The sequence below is a fragment of the Hyla sarda genome, chromosome 6, assembly GCF_029499605.1.
Source record: "Hyla sarda isolate aHylSar1 chromosome 6, aHylSar1.hap1, whole genome shotgun sequence".
Classification (NCBI taxonomy): Eukaryota; Metazoa; Chordata; class Amphibia; order Anura; family Hylidae; genus Hyla; species Hyla sarda.
The window spans coordinates 238,688,148-238,706,693 of NC_079194.1; the positions used below are offsets into that span (position 1 = coordinate 238,688,148).

The 18,546-nt window shown below is 37.7% G+C and overlaps 1 protein-coding gene across 5 annotated transcripts in view; it reads left to right on the plus strand.

Moving 5' to 3' along the window:
• Positions 1–13,822, plus strand: part of VWCE (von Willebrand factor C and EGF domains) — a 153,693-nt gene extending 139,871 nt beyond the window's left edge. For 4 of the 5 annotated variants that reach the window (XM_056526735.1, XM_056526738.1, XM_056526739.1 and 1 more), the window contains 11 exons: positions 2,302–2,392; positions 2,470–2,552; positions 2,875–2,965; positions 3,087–3,169; positions 5,012–5,087; positions 5,186–6,028; positions 8,170–8,252; positions 10,479–10,583; positions 11,235–11,358; positions 12,303–12,477; positions 12,747–13,822. In XM_056526735.1, coding sequence (XP_056382710.1) covers positions 2,302–2,392; positions 2,470–2,552; positions 2,875–2,965; positions 3,087–3,169; positions 5,012–5,087; positions 5,186–6,028; positions 8,170–8,252; positions 10,479–10,583; positions 11,235–11,358; positions 12,303–12,397 — 1,674 coding nt within the window. In that variant the 3' untranslated portion in view covers positions 12,398–12,477; positions 12,747–13,822. The remainder of the gene's footprint in view (positions 1–2,301; positions 2,393–2,469; positions 2,553–2,874; positions 2,966–3,086; positions 3,170–5,011; positions 5,088–5,185; positions 6,029–8,169; positions 8,253–10,478; positions 10,584–11,234; positions 11,359–12,302; positions 12,478–12,746) is intronic. The other variant, XM_056526736.1, reaches the window with a different exon arrangement.
• The last annotated feature ends 4,724 nt before the right edge of the window (positions 13,823–18,546 follow it).

Genomic DNA, 18,546 nt, shown 5'->3' on the forward strand with positions numbered 1-18,546 from the left:
CTCATCGCTTTCATTGAAACTCCACAAGGTGAGATCTTGCATGGAGACCCCCAATTAAGGGAGACTGATAGTTACAATGTGTTTCTTTCATTTGCAAACAATCGCACCAACTGTTGTAAACTTCTCACCAAGCGGCAATGGTCTTGTAACCAATGGGGTCCTTGGGGCGCCGCTGGTTTTCAGCGGGAGAAGAAATTTTTTATACCTCCCTATTTTTTATACCTGTGTGACAATGGTAATGTGAATGAGGCCATGGTGGAGACTTTGCAATGTAATTGAGTGATTCCTTCTGTGGACAAGTGTCTTTTATATAGGTAACAAGTTGAGATTTGGAGCACTCCCTTTAATAGACACCTGGGAGCCCAACATTTTGATGATTGCCAAGGGATCAAATACTTATTTCACTGAGGAAAATGAAAATCAATAGATAACTTATTTGGAATGTGTAAACGCATGAAGATAGGTAACGGAGCACTAACCCGGTAACACATCCCAGGCTGGCAGGTTGTCAATGACACATGATCATTTCTTGGCGAGGATGGCGATAGATGGTCCGAGGGGAGCTCAGATGCTGGCCACGGACCGTTTCACGCCACTTGGCGCTTCAACAGGCCATACTAGTACTAGTACGACCTGGCGAAGCACCAAGTGGCGTGATACGGTCCGTGGCCGGTGTCTGAGCTCCCACCGGACCATCCACCGCCTCCTCGCCAAGAGATGATCATGCGTGGTTGACAACCTGCCAGCCTGGGATGTTTTACCGGTTGAGTGCTCCGTTACCTATCCTCATGTGTTTACACTAACCGTTATCAGCGTGAGCACCTCCCATGTTCACGGTTTAGTTACAGCATACCCCTATAATCCCTATTCAGCAAGCGGGGACATTTTTAGCTATATCGGTGCCAATTTGTGTTCTGGCTACTTCTGTTTGGTGTGGTACAATATTATTAAAAAAATTTGTTTTTCTGGATTGTTTTTATGTCCCTCACTGCTCAAATAACAGTATATTATAAAATAATCCTGAAATCTTGCAGTTTTCAGTCTGGCCACGAAGCCTCAAACTAAGCTGAGGGTTCCTGTTCTGTCTGTCTGTGTGATAAGGGGTATGCTGCTGAAAAGTGATCAGTAAAGAATACATTGAAATGTGTCACCAGTATATAGATGGGACAATAACAGCTTAGCCTCCCTAGTACCGGTATGTAATGGGTCGTGTGAAGGAAATATGGTGCTGGCCCTGCTATCAGGTGCTATCGATGTCCATCATTTAACTGGTTAAATGCCATGATCAATAGCAATCACAGCAGTTAAACATTAAATGCTGATAATCTTTAGTGTCTGGGGACCCGTCAACACCTCTGCAATGTTATCGCGCTGTGCCAATGGGTTATTGTGAAAGCCCGGGTTTCACCTCAGATTTCTTGACTTCCAAAGATCAGTGATTGCTGAAAGCTGCCTTAGGCAGCCCTTAGCAATTGAGCGCCTATAACATGGATCAACATAATGCAATAGCATAATGCTGATCTATGTTAGCCATCTACTGATGGCTTATGATAGAGCCCTAGAGGGGCCAAAAAATGTGTAAAAAAAAAAAGTAAAAAATGTAAACACCCCCTATTTTTTCAAATAAAACATTATAAAAATAAATAAACAAATTTGGTATTGCAGCATGCATAATTGTTTTAACTATTCAATTATTACAGTCCTGATCCTGCATGGTCAACAGCGTAAACGCAAAAAAATTCCAAATGACAAAATTGCTGACTTTTAGTCATATCACATTCTAGAAAAAATACAGCTCATGGCCCATAAAATAAACCCTAACACAGCTCTATAGTTGACAAAATAAAAAAGTTATAGAGGACAGAACATGGCAAAAAAAAGCAGAGATTTGCAATAAAACAAAAAATATCCAAGTTTGGTATCATTAGAATTTTATTAACCCACAGAATAAAGTTGGCATGTCAGTTTTATTGTGAACTCCCCAAAAAACTATTGCCCCACAAAATTGCACAAATGCAATTTTTTTTTCAATTTTGCCTTACATATAGTTTTTTTTTCTGGGTTCGTAATACATTATATGATTAAACAAAGTATTCTTATGAAAAGTACAACTTGTGCCACAAAGAAATAAGTCGTAATACAACTTTGTCCGTAGAAAAATAAAAAAGTTACAGGTCTTAGAAGAAGAAAAAAAAACATAAGCCAGAAATCTAAATTTGCCGGGAAAGTAGGCTAATGTATCTGTATACACAATCCTAGGCTGCTATGAACAGAAATTGATTAGATATTTATCTTTTATAGATGGGTACTGTTGCTTGTTCTCCTATTGAATGTGCCCTTAACTGCACTTACCCTTTCCATGATGAAGGAGAATGCTGCCCTGTTTGTCGAGGTAAGTTTTTTCTTGAACAACACCTTCTGTATCATTTACTTGGGGGACAATACATCAACCTGTTCATGCCTCTGCAGACTGCACATATGATGGAAGGAAAGTGTTAAACCGACAAACTTTTTCACTAGAAAGTGAACCCTGTACCCAGTGCACCTGCCAGGTGAGTTGTAATATTTTACTAGATATTTAAGTAACATCTATGCAAATGCATCCAATATGCCAAATAATGCAACACAACTAATATAATCTTGTATATGTGCAATATACTGAATTAGGTATACCAATTCATCAAACGTGAACATAGTACATGGATATCCAATCCATCCAAAATGAATAGTATAAGTGGGCATACCAATCCATTTGTTATTGTATTATAAATACATTTAACATCCATCGAATACATGAGGATACTATAAATAATAAAGATACCTAAGAACACTATTATGTAGCCAAAACATTTTTCTTTCCTTTTTTGACACAAGGATGGCGAGGTACAATGTGAGGCCATTTCCTGTTCCGTCTCCTGCTCCCATCCATATACATTTCCTGGAGAATGTTGTGCAACCTGTGAAGGTATGGATGCCAAGTGCCATTACTGTCATAGCTCTGTTTTATGATACATTATGTGCAGTGTCTGTCTTATTAGCAGCACCTTTTATATATTTTTTATAACATTTCCCCTCTCTTATACCAGAGTGCGCCTTTGAAGAACATGTTCTGGAGAATGGAGGTTCTTACACACTGAAGTCTGATCCATGTGTAGTATGTCATTGTTTTGTAAGTATGGGGACTCCTGACTCTTCTCTGATAGTAGATGTTGGGTATGTTGGATTTCAAGGTGCACAAAACCTTTGTTCTTAAGAAGATGAACCACTACCAGAGGAGTCTCGTAGCAAGTTTTTCCCCTTCTTCCTATTCAGAGAACAAAATACCAACAGCTAAATTGTATGGCCAGCTTTAGTTTCAGATCCACCGCTGCACAGCCCACTAGATCGGTAAAGGGATACCTATAATAGGTAGTTGAGAAATCAAGATTTATGGGTCACCTCTGGTGCTGAAAGAGGTAAATGCATTGACCAGAGTGCTGAGGTGAAATCTTTGATTGGTTATTGTTGCAGCACCGAACTGACACTTCCATCAGGTATGAAAAAAAAAATTAAGGAAAAGCAGAGGTTTTCTGACAGTTTTATGACAGAGCATGTTTGAGCAAAAAAAAAAAAAAAAACCAACATCAGGGGTTAAAGGTCAAAAATAATTGTTACCAAAAGGAAGAAAGGTTCAAATAAGAGATAATAAAATTAATATAAATATAAATTATAAATACATAACAAAAAAAAGCAAATATATACAAATAAATAAATGTATCGAAGAACAGAGAAAATACATAAATAAGAGTTAGGCACATGACAAATGCTCTATATAAAAGGTCTGAATTAAAGGGGAGAAAACAGAGCACACACTGGTTAGACTGGGTAGTCAAGGTAACAACAAAAGTAAAGTAATAAACATAATGAGTGACATCTGTTTTTATTACTCTTATAATGTGTAAATATTTATGCTCATTTTGAGTTTAATGTAATGGTCTGTGTTTCTCTTTTTTCCCTTTCCTATGTGGCATGACTTGGCTATCATGTTTATTTGTTGAGCATTTCTTTTTTACCATCACTACCCAATCTCATCTCAATTTCTGTTCCATTTTATCTTTTATCAGTTTTCAGTTGTTTACTCACTTTCATTCTAGATCTTGTATTTTGTATGTCAAACATTTGTCAGGTGACTTTTTCATTACTATATGCATATAATTTATTAATCTATTCCATCTATTTATTTTTTATTTAAACTTGTGTTGCTGCTTTCTGTTATATATTTTATGATATTCATTTTATTACTTTTCTTATGCATTTATTTGACACAGTGCTTTTCTATAATTTTTTGTTTTCACCTTCCTTATGACCTCCCATTATTCTTTGCTTCATTTTGGCCATCTTCCTTTTGCTATCTGCTGTCTTTTGACCTTCTTCCTTTTAGCCTTTAACCTCTGATGGTTTGTTTCCCTGCCCAAATATGTATTTGAACCTGTGCTTTCCCTTGATGGTTTTACTTTATGAAGGCACCAGTTAGGTGCCACAACTAGAGATGAGCGAACTTACAGTAAATTCGATTCGTCACGAACTTCTCGGCTCGGCAGTTGTTGACTTTTCCTGCATAAATTAGTTCAGCTTTCAGGTGCTCCGGTGGGCTTTTCCAGCCCACCGGAGCACCTGAAGGCTGAACTAATTTACGCAGGATAAGTCATCAACTGCCGAGCCGAGAAGTTCGTGACGAATCGAATTTACTGTAAGCTCGCTCATCTCTAGCCACAACACATAAAGAACTTAACCTTACCACTTTGGTCAATGCATCTATATCTATCAGCATCAAGGGAGACCCACAAATTTAGATTTCTCAACAATTTACTGTTGTTTTATCAAATCCCATAATAAAAAATGTCTTCATATGACCCAAAACAGCTCAATAATTATAGGCTGGACCAAACCATTTAGTCTTAGGTATTGACAAATCAATACTGCATTGTCATAAATAGGATACAGTGATGGTAACACACAATTTCATTTTTAGGCTGGAAATGTTCATTGTGAAGAGAGAGAAGGTTCTTGTACCCCGTGTGAGCAGAATACTCAGGATTGCCTGAATGGTATGTCTAATACAAGAAAGATTCAATGTCTAATACAAGAAAGCTTCAAAGCTGCAATTCTTTAGATATTTGATGCTCATGTATTTTTCTCTTTCTAGAAGTCCCAGGCTCTTTTCACATTAAACAATTACACCATTCTCAACATGATACAATCATACAAAAAGAAAATGTTCCCATTAAGCTTTTGAGCATTACTGATCAACCCCTTCCTATTCGACTTTCCTTAAACTTAAAATTGCTCTCAGTGAGAAACCCTATGACGGTAATTACCTCTTCGGATCATCCCAGTTTTGTTTCTCAAACAGAGGTCCCGAGACCTCACTCATTTTACAATGCAAAAGTGACTGACATTGATAAAGCTTCTCAAAACCTTGAATCAGCATCTGCTTTACAATCTGAACTAAAAACAGAGGTTGGGCCAGGTATAGAAGTTGTTTCAGTATCACATAGTGATACCATGAAGACTGGTTATGTTTCTACCTCAGCTGTAGTTCCTACTCAGCCCGTTGCTTTCTCAGGTACTTCCTTTAAACCTTCACCATCAACAAGTCACTCTACCTCAAATATCCATGAACAAGTTGTCTCTTACTCTGATCTATCTCCTAATGGCTTGTCTCAAGAATCCTCTGGGTCATCTTTCTTACTACCACCTTCCCCTAGTTCCTTTCAACAAATGGTACAGGTTTCGAAACCTACTCCTACACTTGCCACATTCTCAAGAGCTTTGGTCAGAGAAGAAAAAATCCATGGATCTTCACATACTCTTGGTAGGCCATCATCTTTGGTGGATAACACTGAAATGACTTCAGTTACATCAAAACCTCCATATGCCTTTCCATCAAGTCCTTCTGGTCATCAACATTGGACAAATAACACAAAGCTTATGCTCACAGATTCAGAAGAAACCAAAATACCATTTTATGAAGCAGAACAACCTAGAGGTAAAATTTATTAGAATATTACATTCTATGGGAAGTCTATGGGAGGGGGCATGACAGCCGTGACGCCCCCTCCCAAAGACTTGCATTGAGGGGGCGGGATGTTTCATCATGAGGAGGCAGGGCTATGATGTCACAAACTCCTGGCGCCGACTCCAGCGTTCTTTGTATTTATCAAAAATGTTAAAACAGTCATCATTTTTAGCAGTATTCATTATGAGAATAAATATAAGGCTGGGTTCACACAGTGTAATATCAAAACAAAAAAGTAAAATGGGTATACGGTGCTGAAGTTTTTTTTTTTTTATCTAATAAGGCTGTGAGGCCATGTTTAAACAGTGTATTTCCAGGTATATTTATTTTAAAATTGCATCTGCAAAATTGTGGAATTTTTGCGTCTGCAATAATGGTCTCTAAATAAGTCTATAGGAAAGTGGTTGTTTGTGCACACAGCTTATAAAAAACAATCATATTTTTTTGCAACTGCAAAAATAAGTGACATGCTACATATTAGCGGACACACTTTTTGAAAATGCTCTTATTTCATTTCATTGTTCACATATGGAGAAGGAATTTTTGAGCTCACTAAATCACATGGTGCTGGAATACTTTGGGTGTTGATTTTATAATGATGTGAGTGTCGCTAATTTACCAAGTGGACAAGATTAGGCATAATCTTAACAATAAAGCACCTAAAATTAAACCCCCTTATTTTTCATTTTTGTTCTTTCCTCCTTCCCTTCTAAGAGACATAATTTTTTTTATATTTCCATCCACAGACCCATAAAAGGACCAATTGTGCTTTGTAATGACACCATTCATTTTACAATAAAATTTATGGAGCAACCAAAAAGGATATTATTTTGTGGTAAAATTAAACAGAAAACAGCTGTCAATGTACGCATTGGGGACATATATTCGAAATGTTTCACAACACTTTTTACAATCACATTACATTTTCAAAGGAGTTTATACAAAAGAACAAAAGTTTGCACAATGCCCTTTAGTTTAAGTAAAGTGGGCGTAATGTCAAGTTCAGCCTAGATTACAGAACATTTCTAAAAGCTCATACTCATGTTTACATGAAAATTCTAGTACAAAGTTTACACTACCTTTTGTAATGGTGTGAAAATGTGTATATATAATGCAATGTTATATATTGCATTTTTAAGTTCACAAATATGTAAAACTTTGGTGCAAAAAAGAAAAACAAATTCGGGAAACAAAAACATAAGTGAGCTCCAGGATCTTTTTTTATTTGATTATGCTACAGGGGCTGTAAAGTTAGTGTAGTTCATAATATAGTGTCTGTACCTGTGTGTGGCGGTTTTCTCACAATTCTTCTGTGATTTCCGCAAACAAAATGACTCAGGTCTCAGGATTTCCCAGGTTGCAGTGCATCGAGACCTGACATCACTAGTCAGGTGATCAGAGGGAGTCTGTCCTGCTTCAATGGGTGGAGCAACCACTGGGTGGGAGAGAGTTCATTTTGCAACAGCTGTAGGCACCGATTAGAAAACACTGGTGTATTGCATTGAAGGGATCACAGGTGTGTTTCAATAGGTGGGGTGGCTGTTGTGTGGGAGGGAGGAAAGTGACCTCATACTTACAAACTATGGAACTATGGGATGTGTAGTTTAGAGAACAAAATTCAACAGGAAATTCCCAGTTCTGGCAGGTACGTACTACTAAAATCACCTTATGGCAGATAACCCTTTAAAAATGTGGTAAAAAAACAAAAAAGGCACAATAAATATCACTGTAACACAGTTGTTCTTAAATATGTCCCCCTATTTATACAGTGACAGCCACTTTTTCCGTAGACTTTAATGTGTACATACCTGGAAAAAATACAACTTTAAATAAACATCTGTGAACGGACACAAAAAAAATAATTAAAAAATAAAATATATAACATATATATATATATATATATATATATATATATATATATGTGTATATATATATATTTTTTTTTTTTACGGCTGAAAATATGCCTGTAAAAAAAAAAAAAAAGATGTAAATTTCACAAATTTCTTGAAATTATACTCTGATAGCAGTACTTCTTGGTTTTTTGCAGTGTATATGTTGGTGGAGCGATAACTATGGAAATTTTCCATGCTGTTTTTCTTGCTTTTTTTCAGATTGCTCTCTAAATGGTCGCATGTTTACCAATGGCTCTATCTACATTGTTGACTTGGACTACTGCCTGCACTGTGAATGTCTGGTAAAACTGCCGCTTTAATTAGTCTCCAATAATAAACCATTGCTGTACTGACAAAACTTCCTGTTCCCCAAATCCACATCTGTAGCAGGCCCCTCATCTATCATGTGCTATCTATAATAATAGTGACAAACATGTCCTTAAACACACATTCATATGAATTTTTTCTTTTACACATTTTTCATTTTTCACAACTCCTTAGCCCTTAATATACTTTGTACCAATCCACGAACAAGTGATCTTGTGTCTTGAATAAATGTGATTTTTTATTACAAACAGTATGAAAATGTTAAAGGGGTTGTCCCATCTCGTTGTTTTGCATTTCCAGCCACCTCAAGCCTGAGCTGGTCAGAAACAAGATGAATTGGGAAAGTTACACAGTTTGCATCACTCCTACTGACTTTATTGGGAGTTTTATAAATGGTAAAGCTCCCCGAACTAAGCTGTTTGCGTAACATCAGGATTTATGTAAACAGTGTAGCTTGCTGGGCAATGCCATTTGCGCCACTCCCATTAAAGTCAATGGGAGTTATGAAAATTGCATAACTACCGGCTGCTTCCTGCTTTTCCAACTACCTCTAGCCCCCAAAACAGGCTGAAGGATGCTGGACAAGTATAAAGAGGAGTTGGGACAACCCACAATTCAGACTAGCCGTTATTCTTAGAGGTATTAGCATTTGGCTAGACATTTCCAATATATGTTTTAGCTGAAAATTCTCTTAAGGGGTTGTCTGCTTTGGACAATCTGTTTTTTGTAAGAAAAGACCCTTAAAGATCACACAGTTAAGATGCTATGAATGAATCTAATTCCTTTACTTTTTTATACTTGTCTTCTAGTTTGCCTTTTAGGTGTATTTGGGGGTCAATGTATGCATGTAATTGTAAATAACATTTTAAAAATAGATAGGGAATAAGTGATTTAATATGAAATACACCTTTAAAGGAGTATTCTGGCCGAATTTTTTTTTTTTTATAAAGACGACCAGGCTGTCTGCTTTTAAAAAACAAACCTGTACATACCGGTAATGCTGCTCTTGGTCTCCGATGCTCTTCTCTTCCGAGTGCTCTTCTGTTCAGCCAATCACTGGATGCAGCAGTGTCTCCCCTCAGCAACTAATGTATTGGACCCCAAAACCAGAAGGAGGTTTGTGATCTGATGCAGGGTTACCAGAGGCAGTGGAGGAGCACCGGAGGTATGTACAGGTTTTTTTTTTTTTAAAGCAGACTGCCTGGACATCTTTATATAAAAAAAATAATAACACTTTCCACCAGAGTACACTTTAAAAAAACATTTTTTTTTTTTTTATTATGGATCTTTCTTATATATACAAAAAAAGGACAATAGTAATTGTAAAGGAAGTTAAAGGCCATTACAATTACTATTGTCCTTTTTTGTATGTATAAGAAAATGTAATATTAAATAAATAAATAAATAAAAAACATTTTAAAAGTGTACTCTGGTGGAAAGTGTTATTTTTTTTATTTTTATATAAAGATGCCCAGGCAGTCTGCTTTAAAAAAACAAACCTGTACATACCTCCCGCCATGCTTCAGGTCATGCACCTCCTTCTGTTGTTGGGGTCCAATACGTCAATTGCTGTTCAGCCAATCACTAGCTGAGGCGAGACACCACTGCAGCCAATGATTGGCTGAACAGAGGAGCACTCGGAAGAGAAGAGCATCGGAGACCAAGAGCAGCATTACCGGTATGTACAGTGTTGTTTCTTAAAAGCAGACAGCCTGGTCATCTTTATTAAAAAACACAGAATACCTTTTTTAAATGTGTATTTTATATTAAATCACTTATCTCCTATCCGCAGGAAAAGTCAGATAACAGAAGTCTAACCACTGGAACCCTCCGTGATCTCAACCTCGCTGCTCCATTCAAAATAAACTCTTGGCTCCCAGTGGTCTTGTGAATAGGGGATAGAGAGTTCAACTAGGAGTACCCCTTTAAGGCTATGTTCACACATTTGAAAAATGTGTGGAATGTCCGCACGAGGAACAGTTGCAGACACATTTGACTTTCCGCACATTTGACTAGTTGGCGGGAAATTCTGCCATGTAAACAGTGCAGCAGAATCTCAGGGACTCGGCTGCAGCGGAATGTCTGTGCTGAATATTCCTTTGCAGACATTCCGCACATTTTTCGTCTGTGGCATTTTTCGCCTGCTAATATTATAACATCTATAGTTAATTTTAAAATGATGTCTTTCTATTCCCTTTTAGAAAGAGGAAATCTATTGTAATACACCCACCTCTTTGTCCAATGGCCTGTGCTGTCAGGGCTGTGATAGCTTCCCTGTGGATTCCTGCTCTAAAGAAACAAACCAGGTAATTGCTTTCTACTGTTTATTTATTATGGTCTGGTCACTAAGGGAGGTACGGTATAGGGAGCTATAACCGTATAAAGTATGCAAATATAGGAACCTCAATGGGCTATATTTTTGGTGCATCTTGTTCTAGTACATTGCCATCTTGATAACAGTTCTGTGGAGATAAGATTGCTTTGTCCTGGCATATAATTATTATAAAAGAGCATTTGCATAAGGATATTGTCAGTCAGTTACCATTTACATTATGCAAACCATAAACACCTCTGCTTTAGGCCATGTACTGTAGTTTATTACTTCTAGCAATGCACATATATTTTACAAATCCCCATAGCCAATGTCAAAATTGGGGTCCCACTCAAAGAACAGAAAAAGAAGAAAGAAAGTCATCACTGAGTGTGGTCACTTAGACAGCCAAGTAGCCAACACAATAGCGTCAGGTGCCACAAGCTGGCACTTTCTGCAGGTGGATTCAAGGCCTTAAAACTTGTCAGGCTGCGTTTATTGGGTCATTTTGTGGGTGTGGGAGTACATTTGGCATGTGTACCCCATGAGATCTGTGTGATCTCCCTCCAATAGGTTGTATTGGCTTAATGATCTACATGTCTTGTGCAAGCAATTACATTTGTAGAAACTTTGTTTTCTTTTGCAGATTCAAAAAGAACAAGGGGAAGGGTTTGAGTTCTGCAGATGTCAAGGAGTAGCCCTTCAGTGCCGTTCCTGTTCCTCCAGACATGGATGTAGCAGGGAAGGCACCTCACAAAGTTCAGAGTCAGGTAAGTGTTCACATTGAAAGCAAAATAACAAAACCTGTTTTGAAGGTTTGACATGCTAGAAGGTACAGTAATATGAACAAAGAGTACAATCTGTCAGTGCGGGGTGTGTTGTTAATAAAACTGTTAACAAGACTTACTGAGATTTATAGTGAAAACTTATTCCAGAAATATAAGCATCATAGTTATTAAGCAACAAGCAGAAACAAAATTCTCACAACTGTCATTGAGAGAAGTGTGTGTAGAGCTTGTTAAAGGAAATCAGAATACTTATCAAAATGCAGTTATCACTTTCAGTACTTATCAGCTGCTGTATGCTCCAGAGGAAGTTTTATAGTTTTTTTCTGTCTTACCACAGTGCTCTCTGCTGACACCTCTGTCCATGTCAGGAACTGTCCAGAGAAGGAGCAAATCCCCATAGTAAACCTCTCCTGCTCTGGACAGTTCCTGACATGGATAGAGGTGTCAGCAGAGAGCACTGTGGTCAGACAGAAAACTATACAACTTTCTCTGTAGTATACACCAGCTGATAAGTACTGGAAGGGTTAAGATTTATTTTTTAAATAGAATTAATTTACAAATCTGTTTAACTTTCTGCCACTAGTTGATTAGAAAAAAAAAAGTTTTCCACCGGAGTACCCCTTTAAGTACATTATTTACGTCCAAGTACCTACATCGAGAAAATAAAAATTGTTTCAAAGAAAGAGTGTGCTTATAGAAGAAGTCCAGTGCTAATACATAGCTCTTATAAAAAAAAATATATAAAATAATAGCTCTTATAAAATATAAATTTCTTAATGGAATAAAAGTTTCATAAACATGATACCAAGAGGTTTGGCTTGTATTGATCCCTAACAAATATAGGGAAAATTTACATGAAATAACTAGTAATCAGTTATTTTGTAGTATTGAGTGGATATTAGTTTACCTTTTTATTCGACATTTAGATCAAAACCCTACAGATCAGTTGAACAAGATGAACTGGGTTCCTTTAGTTACAGACATTGAGCCTAAGATCATGGATGAGAAATTGAGGCCATAAGGACATCATCATGTTTTAGAGATGATAACTGTTATTATCTTCTGATGTCAGTTCCGGGAAGGTTGTTGGTCATTCTAAAGGTGAGCTCATTCAAAATATTACTGTACCAATGTGTCTTCTGCATATACAGGCCTATAGTTAGTATGAATTTAGGGCCTATGTGAACCCCTATGATCAATGTTTTAGAGACTTCTCTTCCAAGTCATCATAAAGACCCCATTAATATATTGCCTACTCTAGATATATGACATAAGTTGAACTAGATGGATGTGTCTTTTTCCAACTGTACTGTATAACTATGTGACCATGTGCATTACAACTTCCTATTATTTTTTATTTTTTTTAACAGAATTTAGAAATATCTACATTGCCAAGTGTCCATTACAAAGTACGGCCAACAGTTCCTAAGACATGTCTTAATAACAGCTGACATCTACATGAGTACCACTGGAAATAGAGTTCAATGTTTTACTTGCGGCAAAAACTTGATATTTAAATGTTGCTTGGATGTCCTGGATGACAAAAATACACAGGGTATTACTACTGCATGATGAGAAAAAAGCTACAGGCTTTCCACTGACCAAACTAGGTCCAAACTACTCTTGGATAATGGTGCAGATTATAAGAAGGGAAAAGAAACAACTGCCCAAGAACCTCCACCTCTTTCCCTTCAGCCCTTTTTAGACAAGATATAGAATATTTAAAATGTCCGCCCTCGAACAAAATCACTTTTGTGTGGTCAGAAGAGGTGGTATAGATGAGACATCACCAGATACCCAAAGGGCAGAGAAAGGGAATACATGACACTGGTGGAAGGTAAATCAAGAAGTTATCAGGTGGTTATGTTGAAAAGGTGTTTAGTTTTTTGTATATTTTGCTCCAATCTAAACCTTTAACCCTTTTTAAAAACCAGAGATACCTTTTAAATAAGCCTAATTTGAGAAGAGGGCCATCCAGTTTTTCTGCACAAGGGCTTATGCCAACCTTGATCTGGTTTCAGGGTGAAGACGAGACTTCCATTAGGGTCAACATGTAATATCCATGGGGGTGTCATTAGCCTTCCCCTAAACAGATGGTTGGCCTACCTATTGTCCTACCTGTCCTACCTTGACCATAATATATCAGGATACATTTTGTTCAGCATATTTATAGATAAATGGCCAGTATTTTCTGTATCTTCGACCACGTGTCGGTTTAGTAACTTACTCAACCACCTCCCCATATTCCACTATTGTTTAAAAGACTGAACTGTCTTGACATTTGAAGCCACCTGTAGTAAGCATAGAGCAGTTATAGTAAAGATAAGAAAGTATTTCTGCTGTATGGAAAATATGTATTTGTAAAGTATACACATAACCTATATGTGGTGTGAATTAAATGTTTGTAAAATAAAATTAGTATTTTATAAGACAATAAAACTATTAACAAAACAATTACGATTGTTGACAAAAAGTCTGATTTGTTAAAAAAAAATATAAAAAGATAAAACATTTTTTGTATTTTGATAAATTTAAATGTTTCTGTATTTCTGTAAATAACAAGTGCTAACCCCTTAAGGACCAAGCGTTTTTCTGTTTTTGCACTTTGCTTTCTTCCTCCTTACATTTGAAAAATCATAACCCTTAAAATTTTGCACCTAAAAGCCATATGATGGCTTTTTTTCTTTGCACCAGCAATTCTTCTTTGTAATGACATCAGTCATTTTACCCAAAAATCTACACGAAACGGAAAAAAAAAACATTGTACAACAAAATTCAAGAAAAAACAACACTTTGCCAATTTTGGGGGCTTCCGTTTCTGCGCAGTAAATGTTTCTGTAAAAATAACACTTTATCTTTATTCTGTAGGTCCATATGATTAAATTGATACCCTACTTATATAGGTTTGATTTTGTCATACTTCGAGGAAAAAAATCATAACTACATGCACGAAAATTAATACATTTAAAAGTGTCTATTTCTGACCCCTATAACTTTTTTATTTTTTCGTGTACAGGGCTGTACAAGGACTCATATTTTGCACCATGATCTGAAGTATTTATTGGTTCCATTGTTGTTTTGAACGGACTTTTTGATCGCTTTTTATTCACTTTTTTATGGAATAAAAACTTTTAATAAGGAAGGTGTTAAAGGTGTTATCCACCATAATGTTATTTTAGTACGTACCTGGCAGACAGTAATGGACATGCTTAGGAAGGATCTGCGCTTGTCTTGGGGCTAAATTGCTATGTTGTGAGATTACCATAACACTGTGGCTAGCTTTTTGTGAAATGGTATTTCCTGTTTCAGTTTTCTTTCTTTGACTACAAATCCCATAATTCAATTTTCCTCCTTCCCACACATCAGCCACCCCACCCATTGAAACATAAAGGAGCTTCATCCATTCAAAAGACCTGTGGTTTTCAATCAGGGTGCCAACAGCTGTTGCATTAGTTGCAGATTGATCTCTCTCCCACCAAGCGATCCCTCCACCCATTGAAGCAGACAGGCTCCCTGTCATCAGCTGACTAGTGAGTCAGGTCTCGGCCGCATTGCAACCTGGGAAATATCCGAGACAACAGTCATTTTGTATGCTGTAAAAAATAAATATTGGGGTGAAAATCACAGAAGAATTGTAAGAAAACCATCGCACACAGGTACAGACACCATATTATGATATGTGTGGAATACCCCTTTAATGTGTGTGTTTTTTAACTTTTTTTAACTTACAATTTTTTTACACTTTTAGTCCACTTAGGGGACTTTTAGGTGAAATCATTTGATTCCAAGAAACCACATTGATCTGTGTGCTCTGTGCTCAATTAATAAAGCCTGGCCCTGTCAGGCTTTATCATTCTGAGCGCAGGAGCAGGCACTACAGGAGAGGTGAACCCTCAGGCTACCTCAGAGAGGGAACAACCCCCCCCCCCCCCATGATCGCACTGGGGGGGGATCCACCCCACTAGACCACCAGGGACGGGATAAAGGCTCCTTTTTGACGTCGCTGTCAGCTTTGACAGCGGCAATCTAAAGGATTAATAGCCGACCGCAGCAATCGCCGCATGTCGGCTATTAACGCCAGCCCCAGCTACAGGAATCAGCTGGGGTTGGCTGGTATGACGTGGGCTCGAGTCGGGAGCCCATGTCATACCCATTAACGGCACATGGATGAGTTTAGACATCCACGGTAGTTAACAGGTTAATTATATCCTGACATTATACAACTTTGTACTCTTTCAGAGGTTTGCTATTGTTTGATATAAAATGGAATTAGATAAGTAATACTCCAATATGAAAACATTTACCATGATCCTAGGGACCAAGCAAGAAGTACTTCCCTGCAAACTGCCTTTTGTGTGCTTTCATCCTCTCTACAGCCTGTGTTATTTATCCTTGCATGCTCTCCTTACTCTCCACACCCTGTCTGCCTTGTACAAGCTTCTTCCCCTTTAGCTATTTATTGCCTTTAACACCAAGAGTAGGAAGGGTTAGAGCAGGAGAGATATTTTGCATAGCCAAGATAACCAACAAAATGGCCTATGCAGACTTCATTTTAGCAATATAATAGATTTTTTTTTATTAAGTCTATTGAAAAATAGAGGTGAATACAAAATAGATATAGAAGAAATCCCAGCACTTTCTTGTTTCAGTATGATTATTCTTTTATGTTGCAAAACAGGTATGTCGTAAAGGTAGCGACTATATGGGACACAGCCTATTTTGACCTTGAGGACACATATTACGGCTTGATTTTTGTGCGACCTTAGCACCTTTCATTTTATTAAAAGAATTACAGTAAAAAATATATATATTTTTCTCAGGGGGAATTGTAAGTAACCCGCCATGTGCCAAGTGCCAGATTAGCTTTTTAATAATTTCTTTCAGACAGTGGAGGTGACCAAAATCAACAATTCTGGCACATGGCTTTTTTTTCATCATATGGGGTCATCAACATTGTATTGTAAAAGTGTGGTCATTTCCACATGTGAAGATGCCAAATGTGTTTTTTTTGTTTGTTTTTAGGGAAAAGAGGGGTGATTAAAATTTTTATAGTTTTTATATATTTTTAAAATATTTTTGTAACATTTATTTTACACTTAGTCCTTATAGAGGCAAACTTTTTGTACAGCCTGACTTTGCAGACTGCACAAGCAGTGGCATTGCTAGGGGGGTGCGGGAGGTGCAAACTGTACCTTGTGACAAGGAATGTGGAAGGGAACAGAGAGACTAGGGGGACAGATGAGTCTATAAGGGGGACTAATGGGTGTTGGGGAAACGGGGCCGGGGGAAAAGAGGAATACTTTCCACTGTTTCGATCTAAGAGCTGTAGTTTAAAAACCACAGCATGCCCTATCATGACTTGGAAGTTGATTTATTTTATTAATATATTAGAATTTATTTTCTGCATTGTGTTGTTAAAAGTTTGAATCCCATCCCTGATTCCTATACAACGTACATAGGAAGATTGTGTAATTTCCAGCAGGGCAAACCTTCAACTTGACCTTCCTCAGACAACACCATTTTCTACTGCCCCAGGTGACACCAAACCTACCTACACCACTGTGCACAAGATGATCAGTTATCCTGCAGCACACAGGAGGGTAAGAGACCTGCAGCCACCATTTGCGCTCATCAGTCCCCTGGGATCGCACTGTAGGGGTCACCCATCTGAACCCACTGGCACCTCTATTATCCCTATAGTTGCTGTGATTGGCATTGATCACAACATCTATAGTGTTAATAGTGGGCATCAGCATAATTGCTAATGTTTGATAAAAGCTGTAAGTCCCCAGCTCATGTGCTCACTTCATAGCTGTGCCCCAATTGTACGGCGCTGTGCTGCACTGTGCATGTATGTCCTTAACCCCTTAAGGACGCAGGACGTAAATGTACGTCCTGGTGAGGTGGTACTTAACGCACCAGGACGTACATTTACGTCCTAAGCATAACCGCGGGCATCGGAGCGATGCCCGTGTCATGCGCGGCTGATCCCGGCTGCTAATCGCAGCCAGGGACCCGCCGGCAATGGCCGACGCCCGCGATCTCGCGGGCGTCCGCCATTAACCCCTCAGGTGCCGGGATCAATACAGATCCCGGCATCTGCGGGAGTTCGCGATTAAAATGAACGATCGGATCGCCCGCAGCGCTGCTGCGGGGATCCGATCATTCATAACGCCGCACGGAGGTCCCCTCTCCTTCCTCCGTGCGGCTCCCGGCGTCTCCTGCTCTGGTCTGTGATCGAGCAGACAATACTAGAAGATGGCCGATAATACTGATCTGTTCTATGTCCTATACATAGAACAGATCAGTATTAGCAATCATGGTATTGCTATGAATAGTCCCCTATGGGGACTATTCAAGTGTAAAAAAAAATGTAAAAAAATGTAAAAGTAAAAGTAAAAAAAAATAAAAAATCCCCTCCCCCAATAAAAAAGTAAAACGTCCGTTTTTTCCTATTTTACCCCCAAAAAGCGTAAAAAACATTTTTTATAGACATATTTGGTATCGCCGCGTGCGTAAATGTCCGAACTATTAAAATAAAATGTTAATGATCCCGTACGGTGAACGGCGTGAACGAAACAAATTTTAAAAAGTCCAAAATTCCTACTTTTTTAATACATTTTATTAAAAAAAAAATTATAAAAAATGTATTAAAAGTTTTTTATATACAAATGTGGTATCAAAAAAAAGTACAGATCATGGCGCATAAAATGAGCCCCCATACCGCCGCTTATACTGAAAAATAAAAAAGTTATAGGTCATCAAAATAAAAGGGATTATAAACGTACTAATTTGGTTAAAAAGTTTGTGATTTTTTTTAAGCGCAACAATAATATAAAAGTATATAATAATGGGTATCATTTTAATCGTATTGACCCTCAGAATAAAGAACACATGTCATTTTTACCAGAAATTGTACGGCGTGAAAACAAAACCTTCCAAAATTAGCAAAATTGCGTTTTTCGTTTTAATTTCCCCACAAAAATAGTGTTTTTTGGTTGCGCCATACATTTTATGATATAATGAGTGATGTCATTACAAAGGACAACTGGTCACGCAAAAAATAAGCCCTTATACTAGTCTGTGGATGAAAATATAAAAGAGTTATGATTTTTAGAAGGCGAGGAGGAAAAAATGAAAACGTAAAAATTAAATTGTCTGAGTCCTTAA